At 44.5% G+C, this 10,271-nt stretch overlaps 2 protein-coding genes across 2 annotated transcripts; both read left to right on the top strand.

Moving 5' to 3' along the window:
* The first annotated feature begins 133 nt into the window (after positions 1 to 133).
* Positions 134 to 2,106, top strand: LOC118289878 (gap junction Cx32.2 protein). The gene is made up of 2 exons (XM_035617020.1): positions 134 to 279; positions 1,043 to 2,106. Exon 2 carries the CDS (start codon positions 1,059 to 1,061, stop codon positions 1,929 to 1,931), a length of 873 nt encoding a protein of 290 aa, XP_035472913.1. The 5' UTR covers positions 134 to 279; positions 1,043 to 1,058; the 3' UTR covers positions 1,932 to 2,106.
* A 1,525-nt stretch (positions 2,107 to 3,631) lies between these two features.
* On the top strand, positions 3,632 to 9,128 carry gja1b (gap junction protein alpha 1b). The gene is made up of 2 exons (XM_035618083.2): positions 3,632 to 3,794; positions 5,926 to 9,128. Exon 2 carries the CDS (start codon positions 5,942 to 5,944, stop codon positions 7,106 to 7,108), a length of 1,167 nt encoding a protein of 388 aa, XP_035473976.1. The 5' UTR covers positions 3,632 to 3,794; positions 5,926 to 5,941; the 3' UTR covers positions 7,109 to 9,128.
* The last annotated feature ends 1,143 nt before the right edge of the window (positions 9,129 to 10,271 follow it).

The following is a 10,271-nucleotide window of genomic DNA, read 5'->3' as shown; positions in this document are numbered from 1 at the left end:
GCAGGGCATGATGTGTCAGTTAATGATATCAAAATGTGCTGCTAAGGGTCATGAAGGCTTCCTTTACAGGAACTGAGGGTGAGGAAATCTTTTCATCAGGCTCCTCAAAATCCTCAAAAAAGAGAAACGAGAGCTGTGAGTGTGTGTGGAGTCATTCAGGCCAAACCCACAGAGCTGGGCCGTATTTAAGTCTTCTTCTGGTGACTGCGTCGCACCTTCTCCTGTCTGCACTGTGGCTCTTCTCATGGCAAACGAGTTCTAATATCTGAAGCCTGCCAGGCGAGTACATGCTCTGTTTCTGAAAGTTTGAATGAGAACACTTGTGTTGTTGTGTCTGTATGTCAGTGTCTCACCATGTGTCGGTTGGTGCAAATCTTGAGTAACCTGCTATTATGTCTATAATAATATGATAATATACTTATCTGAAGCAATATCTTAACAGGTACAGCTGCTGCTTCTTTGTTTTTTCAAAGTTGTATCAACACTTTTACATTTTGGCTGCAAATAAAAGGGTTTTTATTTGCATTTGGGATTCATGTTGTTTACAATTTCTTTTCACACTTCTTTGTCCCTTGGAACTTGCATTGAACTTGAACTTGAAACTTCGGAGGCCATATATGTCATTAATCATGGTAAATGCTCTTCAAGCATACTCCTGTGGTTCACTGTACGTAGGTGTAAGTGGCTTCATAGATACACATAATGACACGTGGGCTTGATGTAAAATGATGTTCTGACCAATCAATAAACCCTGTATGAGCATCGGGCTGCCATCGAGCCCTCTGACAGGTGACACACTTCTTGATGTAAGAGAATTTGTAGTGCTCTCAGACGTTTGGCTTCTTGAAGGTAGACAAGGAAGTCTAAAGAAGATTTAAGCTCATCCACTGTATTTATTTATTTCTTTTACACAGACCTTACTGACAGAATGTACTTGAGTTCATTTTGTCTACAAACACTTTAATATTTCAAGTTTGAAAAATAGGATCTTTGTCAACCCACAAATGAATGTTTGCTGTCCGTGTGTTTCTCCTTCATTCAGACGTTTGCTTCCAGCCATGGGGGACTGGTCTTACTTGTCCTCACTGATAGACAAGGTCCAGTCTCACTCCACCGTGGTGGGGAAGATCTGGATGAGTGTCCTCTTCCTGTTCAGGATCTTCGTTCTGGGCGCTGCCGCGGACAAAGTCTGGGGGGACGAAGTGTCCGAGTTCTACTGTGACTCCCTGGAGCCAGGATGCGAGCACGCCTGCTACAACTGGATGTTCCCGATATCCTACATTCACTACTGGGTCCTGCAGATCACCTTCGTGTCAACACCCACGTTGGTCTACGTGGGCCATGCCATCCACATCATCCACAATGAGAAGAGGAAGATGGCACAGCTGCAGGACTTCTCTAATGGAGGTGCAGTGAAGAAACCAAGGTATACAGATGACAAAGGGAAAGTGAAGATAAAAGGAATCCTCTTCTGTACCTACATAACCCAACTGGTGCTCAAGATCCTCTTAGAGGTGGGATTCACTGTGGGCCAGTTCTACATCTATGGCCCCATATTCATGGTCTCCTTTTTCCACTGCACTATGACTCCACCTTGTGCCCGCTTTACTGGCGCCCAGTGTTACATTTCTCGTCCCACAGAGAAGACGATCTTCATCATCTTCATGCTCGTGGTCTCAGGCGTCTCGGTGCTTCTGAACATCATCGAGATCATCTACCTAGTCTGCAACAAGAGGAGGGACAGCAGGAAACAGTTTCTAGCTCAGAAGCTTTTGCCCGGTTTTCAGCAGCACCCCAACAACCCAGGCTGGGAGAGCAGGAGCAGACAGTACGGAGGCATCCCACTGTTGCCTCCGCCTGCTCAGGGTCTGACAGACGTCTGCAATGACGATCAACACGTCGACTCCGTCAGCAAGGAAAAGGACAACTGATACATTATCTTCATACATTTCAGATGTAGATGTTTGCCCCTGTTGTTCTTTTGCTTACAGGTTACTCTCAGGTTTTTTATATATAGCAATTGCTTCATTGTCAACCCACAATTAAAAAGTTGCTGTCTGTGTTAAGGTACTGCTAACAGTGGAATAAAAGAACTAAAAGACTTTAGACGTTTGTTTCCAGCCATGGGGACTGGTCTCACTGTCCTCTTCCTGTTCATGATCTGTGTTCTGGGTGCTTCATATGTTCTTGAGTGAATTAACAGATTTGCTGTTCAAATAATTCAGAGAAGTAAAAAGGATAAACTATACTGTACATACACATGCTCTGTGTGCAGCTCCTCAGGCTTTCTAGTGACTTATGAGGAGTCAAACAAAAGGATATCCACAGTATCCATCCATTCATTTTTTCATTATCTATACTGCTTATCCTTTGAGGGTTTGCTTGGGGCTGGTTAGTGTATCGTGGGGCTGACGCTTATATAACGTAAAGATAATATGTTTATAGGTATAGAAGTATAAGAGTACATACAAGATACAACACCTGCTGTCACAGATCCTGTTGTACAGTGTGATGACAGTAAGCACAGATGAGCCCCTAAAGCACTTGAACTAACCTAGAAGTTATAAATCAAAATTTGACTCAGTTATCCAAATTTGGAGAGCAGGTCGACGGATGGTTATTTGATTGTCCCACACAATAGTTCCTGGTATCAATGCTGTACACTGAGAGACCACCGGTCCGTGCTTTCAATTACAAAAATCTTTTCAATGTACATGCGGGCATCTCAGACACATTTCTCCTTGAGCTACAGGTTTGCTTAACTCTCTATAACGCCATTTACCGGATGCACCACCTGACTTGCCTGCCATCACAAAATACACACAAAGAACACACACTGCACAGCACAACAAGTAGGTCACTCGATGACTCTGTGTGTGTGTGTGTGTGTGTGTGTGTGTGTGTGTGTTCCCCCTGTTAAATCAATGATCTGTTAAACCTGTTTAATACCATGTAACGGTACGACGTCCATGCAGCTGTCCCTTCACAAACACCGGCAGTACATGACTCGCGCCGCTAGGTGTCGCCGTGTGCCCGTGAACTGCAGTGTGTCGTGGACGAGCGGCCTCGTGGAAAGTTACAAAAGACATAAGGGCATTTTATGTTGACCTCATCTTCGTTGCTTGGTGAACGTATTTAGATCCATTCATAATAATAATAACATCAACCAACTTTTTAATCGTGATTGTGATCGACAAGACTTTTATATAGAGCATATCATACTTATTATTAATGAAACAGAGGAAATCACTCAACACATGAGCAGCCTACTCTAATACACCCAAGGATAATGATTATTACCATTAATCAAACTAATGAATAAAACATAAAGATCTGCTCGTAGCATTATGAGCACGTTATGACTGTTGAACAGACTCATTCACTGGCGAATCACACAGAGCGAGTCCAGCTCGACCACATGTAAAGTAACAGAAAGTGTAAGGAGTCGTTATAACTCATCATAAGCCATAATACCAACTGCCGTTTTTGGAACCATGAAAAAAGTGATGAGGTCTTGTAGGTTTTAAGACAGTTGGTGTGGTTCTCTCTCTCTCTCTCTCTCTCTCTCTCTCTCTCTCACACGCGCGCGCGCGCGGGGGGGCGCACGGGCGCACGGGGGCTCTGGTCTTGACGTAGGGATCAGGTGACTGGAAGTTCTCCGCCGGCACTCTTATAAGGGAAGTTTGAGGAGTGTGACTCAGTCCACCCGCTGGTCCCGACCCTGGATTTGAACCCGCCAGAGTCTCCTCGGGCCCCCGCTGCTGCTGCTGCTGCCGCCGCCTCTCAGTCCGCGGGTAAGTGACACGCTCTCTCTGCGGGACAGGGCGCTCCAGACTGCGTGTGGTGCAAACTTACAAAAAAGTTCCCTGAACTTTTTCCTGAAGTTGTCTAGTTTGTCAGAGACGAGTCGAGGCTCTCATCTGTGTGACAGCCGAGTTGTTGCTGCCTCACGTATCAAATGAAGGATGAACCCCTGAAGCGCGTAATGCGCGTCCCTTCTCCATCCGACGCGTCCTGGCGCCGCCGCGCCGCCTCTTCTCTCTAAACTCTGGAACTTGTTCCAAAGTCATGTCCCAGGTTCCATGTGAGCAGGACGCGTTCCGTCTCCTCAGTGAGAGGTCTGCTGAGAGGCGCGTTAGGCTGGACTCATTGTTCATCTTCCATCCACACCAACTCACTCATGTAGAAAGTGGCGGGATAGTCTCTGTCTGATAACAACTATCTATTATTCACTGTGTTGGACCATTGGAGGCAGGAGATCCACACACACACACTGCAGGTTATTTCTGTGTGTGTGTGTGTTTCTCAGATCACAGGATTCAGTGTATGTAGTTTATCATGAGCTAAGTGGGAGCACATGCAGTTGGTTTGGCAGCATGTGGGTCGTGTTCATATAAAGTCTTCACGCCTTTTCCTCTTCCAACCTTGTCACGGCTCTTTGAAGTTTAAAAAAAATCCCAACACGTCATCAGATTCCTCATGAGATTTCGGATTGGATTGTCGGGCTCCGAAGGTGAGAGTAGATTAAAACTAGATTCAAAATCTGTTTTACAATCTGGTTATTTTTTCGAAAATCGGTCTCGTGTCTCCGTTTAGAGATGGGCCAGGAAGTCACAAAGAGACTCAGAGGACCTCTTCAAGAAGCTTTACTTTCAAATCTGTACTGATAACACGTTCACTTCATTTCCAAGTGTCGTACAGGGTGATTTCTTTTAGTTTTATAACTCAGCAGTAATTTGGTTTTATTGTTCTGCAGACACTGCATTTTCACCAGGCTGTCATAGTTAATTAAGACCAAGGGGGGAGGGGAATGGTTTGGGGTACCTTTCATCAGACAAGTCCAGATGAGATCAGTGTTGCAGAGAAAACGGTCATTAATGGCTGTGAGATGAAAGCGGAATGTCCCGGGGAGCCAGTCGCCGGAGCTTTGGACTGAACTGCGTCACACGGTGTCAACAGGAACTCAGCTGATTCCATACTGAAGTTAATGGGCTGATTTTCCCACAGGAAATGTTCTGTGGATCTGCAGGACGTCTCTGTGAGCGCCGAGGAAAGAGGGCTCACCACAGGCCTCACTGAGTGTTGCCACAAACACTTATCAGATCGGGTACACACAATCACACACAGCATAGTGGCGTATTTCCAGCAACCTCACTCTGAACAGCTCGGTTAGGGCAGCAGCATTCAGTAGACTCTCTGGGGTTCTCTGGAGCCCGGTTGGGTTTCTGCCCAGCAGCTCTGTGTCTGCTGGGAACTGAGTTGAGGACGGTTGGTATTTGAAGCAGAGACGTTCTTCTGCTCAATGAGAACAGGAGCATAGAAGTTGTTGATATGTATAAACTCTGATGATAAATAAAATGGCGTATAAGTTAGCAGGTATTCTGAGGTTGAGCAGCAGCGGAACCAGACTGTAGGTGGAACCTCTCATGGGACAAAGATGAAGGCCCAAAGATTATAAGTTCTTATAAGATGTTGAGTGTTGCAGGCATTTACATAATTCACTATTCATTATCAGCATTTGATTATTCATTTCTCCTCCATGTCACTATTTTGCCGTCAGTCTTTACTGGAGAACTGACTTGTATCCACGATTTTGCTGATGGGATTTAGAGTTCTTTTTTTGGAATTGTTCTGTCACTTCAGTCTAAGCCTTTTGTTTTTCGTTTCAAATTTGCGTAATGTGTCCTTCATATAAAGGGCAGAGTTGCATGAACTAACTAAAATGTGTTCTCTGTCGCTGCACTCAGTAAATGGATTAGCCTGAAATATCTAGTTTGCTCTCCTCCTATAACGATGCTGCGTAATCACGGGACTGACTGCTGAGGTTCAGCATACAGTTTAATACTGAACACGTTTGAATGGTCGGTATGCAAAGTGCCTTGAGATAATCTAAATTGTGTAAACAGTTCCCTTTTTTTTCTCCAGCTGACGCCCCCTGAGAATGGGTGACTGGAGTGCTCTGGGTCGTCTGCTGGACAAGGTCCAGGCCTACTCTACTGCTGGGGGGAAGGTGTGGCTGTCGGTCCTCTTCATCTTCAGGATCCTGGTCCTGGGTACCGCAGTGGAGTCCGCCTGGGGGGATGAGCAGTCTGCCTTCAGATGTAACACCCTCCAGCCTGGTTGTGACAACGTCTGCTATGACAAGTCCTTCCCCATCTCCCACGTTCGCCTCTGGGTCCTCCAGATCATCTTTGTCTCGACGCCCACGCTCCTTTACCTAGCTCACGTCTTCTATCTGAATAGGAAGGAACAGAAACTCAACAGGAAGGAGGAGGAGCTCAAAGCTGTGCAAAACGATGGAGGGGATGTTGACATCCCGCTGAAGAAAATTGAGATGAAAAAGCTCAAGTACGGCATTGAGGAGCACGGCAAAGTGAAGATGAAGGGGGCTCTGCTCAGAACCTATATCTTCAGTATTTTCTTCAAGTCCACGTTCGAGGTGGGCTTCCTGCTTATCCAGTGGTACATGTATGGTTTCACCCTCTCTGCAGTCTACACCTGCGAGAGGTCCCCATGCCCACAGAAGGTGGAGTGTTTCCTGTCCCGACCCACAGAGAAGACCGTCTTCATCATCTTCATGCTGGTGGTGTCACTGGTGTCCCTGCTGCTCAACATCATTGAGCTTTTCTATGTGTTTTATAAGAGGATCAAAGATCGTGTCAAGGGCAGACAACCACCCACTCTCTACCCAAGTGGAGGCACCTTGAGCCACACCGCCAAAGACCTGTCCACCACCAAGTATGCCTACTATAATGGCTGTTCCTCCCCGACTGCCCCACTCTCACCCATGTCCCCTCCAGGCTACAAACTGGCCACAGGAGAGAGGGGAACGGGCTCATGTCGTAACTACAATAAGCAGGCCACTGAGCAGAACTGGGCCAACTACTCAACAGAGCAGAACCGGCTTGGCCAGACCGGGGGAGGAAGCACTATTTCAAATTCCCACGCACAAGCCTTTGACTTCCCCGATGATACCACCGAGCATAAGAAACTGTCCTCGTCCGCAGGACATGAGCTTCAGCCGCTGGCGTTGATGGACGCCCGGCCCTGCAGCCGGGCCAGCAGCCGGATGAGCAGCCGAGCCAGGCCTGACGACCTGGACGTGTGAGCCCCGGTTCTTCCTCCTCCCACCTTTGCCTGGCTGATGGGATGTATGGCTGCAGCCAGAGAATCAGGAAACACTCCATCACACAGGTTCATTTAAGAGGTGGGACTAGCCTAGCACTCTTAGTCAAAGAAAGAGACATCCAAACGTATTATGTTACACATCAGAGGTACAAATTCCATGTCGTTTTTTTCCAATGACATTTACCATAACTTCTGAGTGGAGCTAACCCGTACAGAACAGAACAGAACAGCTACATGAATTATAACCACTAATCACTTTAACCCCACAGGGCCACACTGGTCAAAGATCTGCAGTCATGGTGACGGCCTGACATCAGGGTGCCTTCATAAATGTGTTTGACAACTGGACAGGGACGTCAGATAGAAATTCTATCTCTAGTTTATTCACATCTTTTTTCTCAATGAACATTGTCCGTGTCAAATAAACGTATTCATAAACATAAAGTCCAGTGGGGCAAGAAACACCTCTGCATGACATCCCCATACCCCAACGTCCCAAGTCCCATACTGTTTTTCTGTGCTTTCCAAAATGACCCATGTGAAAGCTTTGCGCTCTGTCTCCCAGCCCGTGGTTAAGGTAACTCAATCTAGTTCAGATCTTCTGTATGTAACAGACAGGAGGGTTAGTGTCCAGTATAGGATTCCTCTAGTGAACAGGTCAGGGTCAGGACTGTCCCTCGCTCTAATATGAACCCGTGTGATCGATTGCAACGTCATTCAATTAACATTCCATCTCAACTGACACTGTCCGATGAACTCGACCACACTTACAGTTGTTCTTACAGTTTGTTTTATGTTATTAAGAGATGTTTATGTATAAATCAATATTACAAGTCATATTTTTTTGTTTGTTTGAACTTAGGTCCTAACTTTCTTAACCCAGTTCTCAATTTGAATCACATTGTAGTCTCTGAGTCGCAACCAAGCCTGGACTCGTCGCGTTGAGTGAAGAATGAAACAGTTAGGGTTGTGAGGAAAGCGCTTCATATCAGTTGTAGTGAATATTTATTGGCATCTGTAGAACACCCTACCACTAAGAAGAAGAATTGACTACTATCCAGTTTCTTACTGACAGAAAACAGCAAAATCAACTCCCCAACAACTGTATATTTATTGACAGTAAACAAATGTATGTTTTTTTTCATTAGTAACATGGGCTGTGTTTCCTGATAAACTTTGAATTTATGTGGTCTTATGTAGTTTTATATGTCTCTTGTTGGGTGTGTGAGGGGGAGGGGCCGAGGGTTCAGGCTGATCTGCTTGTACGTGGTTCCATAAAGAACGGCTTTATTATGTTATTCATTCCACTTTTGCGTTCTCTTTTTTCATCTTTTGTTGACGGTAGAGAAGAACAGTAGAATGATGTTTTACATATTTGAGTGAATGATTTCTTTGTTCTGTAGGTCATGTTTTGATTTCATTTTTTCTGATGTAACCATTGCTGCTTGAGAAATAGATATTTAGTACTGTACATCAAGCTAACTGTGAGTTTTTAGAAGACTGCTTATAGATCTGGACTAATATTTAGTCAGTTATATTAAAATGTATGCCAATGTAGCTCCACAACTACACAACACTAGGATGAATCTAAATTTGGGCTTCTTTTACTTTCATTGTCATTTTAAAACTTTCCATCATTTTGTCGGTACTTACATATGTCATGGATCCTTCGGCTACAATGGCATTTGCACTGAAATGTTGGTGATAGAGATGTAATATGATGCACACAGTAAGTGTTAAGAGTTTTCTGATACACATGTTACTAATTTATTTTATAACACAGAAATCCCTACAGTGCATAATATCAGACATCCGACCTGTGGTTTCATTGTCTGGTACTGTGAGAGATGTCTTCTACAGTCTTTCGCTGCCGTTATTCAGACAATGCTAATCCATGGGGATCCACTGTTGTACAGTGTAAGTGCATGATAGCAAAAACAAAAACCCATTAATTGTATCTGTGAAAAGCTATTTTAACCAATAAATATTTTCTTTCTTAACCACTGATTGTTGGGCGTCATTTTAAGTCCTTCTCCTTGTCATCGACGTGGTTTGAGTCAATTCACCTCATTTATGAATCATTTCCTTATGCATTTTCACGTGTCCTGTTTTCAGCTGTTTCCATGTGAGCAGGTCGTATTGTTCACAGCAGACTTGCGCTGTGTAACGTATGCAACAAAGGAATTTGTACTTTCTTAACTCGACAACTATTATGTGCATTCACTGTTCATCAACTCAGTGACGCTGAATTCTTTCAGTGAACGTATAGAAGAAGACTAGAATGCTTCCTGCACTCATTCTCTCATTGATTAATAGTAGACCAAGTGAAAGTAACATTACCTAGATTGTGTTTCCAGCTTCCCATAAAATACTGGCCAGGCATTTCTAATCAGAAATTATACAAGTTATATGCTCACATGCAGTTTAGTAGCAGAGAATAAAGTATGTTGACACTAAGTAGAGTTAGTTCCACATTGAAACTCCTCCTTAAACCATTTTATACCTGTTTCTGTGTGGCAATAAGACATTTTCATCATGAACATGACGTTTACTCCACCACATGTTGCTCTGCTTCTCCCTCCACCAGCTCCACCGTCTCTTCCCAGTCTCGTTTTCTATAAATTACCAAATGTTGTGCACCATGTATTTTCAATTCAAATATGAAAAATGATGTTGAGTACATTTTACTACTCAGGAATAGTGTATACTGGAATATACTGTTCATGGACGATTGCATCATGCACTTAAAACAGAGGAAAACTCTGCCCAGCTAATCCTGGCCAGGCCTCCTGAACACCACATAAACCAGGTCATGGTCCAGATTAAGGAGACTGATCGGACTCCGGAGGTATTCAGGCCTAAACTGTGCTGTAGCTTTGATAAGGGCTTCACAGAGACACAGTTCAATATCATAATGTGACAGGACACAGCTCTTTTCACTTCTCCAAGTTTCCTATTTAATCTTTCCACAGCACTAAATGAAACCACATGTTTGTGGAGCCGAGCTGCTGTTTGAACCACATGTGGCTACATGAGAGAGAGAGGGGGGGCTGAGGGTGGTGGGTGGTGATTTAAACATTCAGTAAGCCGACCAGCGTGAGAGCTGTCATATAATTCCTTTATTTCTTTCAGAAAAAAATGCT

The sequence above is a fragment of the Scophthalmus maximus genome, chromosome 18 (assembly GCF_022379125.1).
Source record: "Scophthalmus maximus strain ysfricsl-2021 chromosome 18, ASM2237912v1, whole genome shotgun sequence".
NCBI lineage: Eukaryota > Metazoa > Chordata > Actinopteri > Pleuronectiformes > Scophthalmidae > Scophthalmus > Scophthalmus maximus.
The sequence above is the reverse complement of the archived record's forward strand: the minus strand, read 5'-3'. Positions and strand labels throughout refer to the sequence as shown.

Coding starts and splice junctions, on each gene's coding strand:
- gja1b (XM_035618083.2), top strand. CDS start 5,942: ATGGGTGACTGGAGTGCTCTGGGTCGTCTGCTGGACAAGGTCCAGGCC.
- LOC118289878 (XM_035617020.1), top strand. CDS start 1,059: ATGGGGGACTGGTCTTACTTGTCCTCACTGATAGACAAGGTCCAGTCT.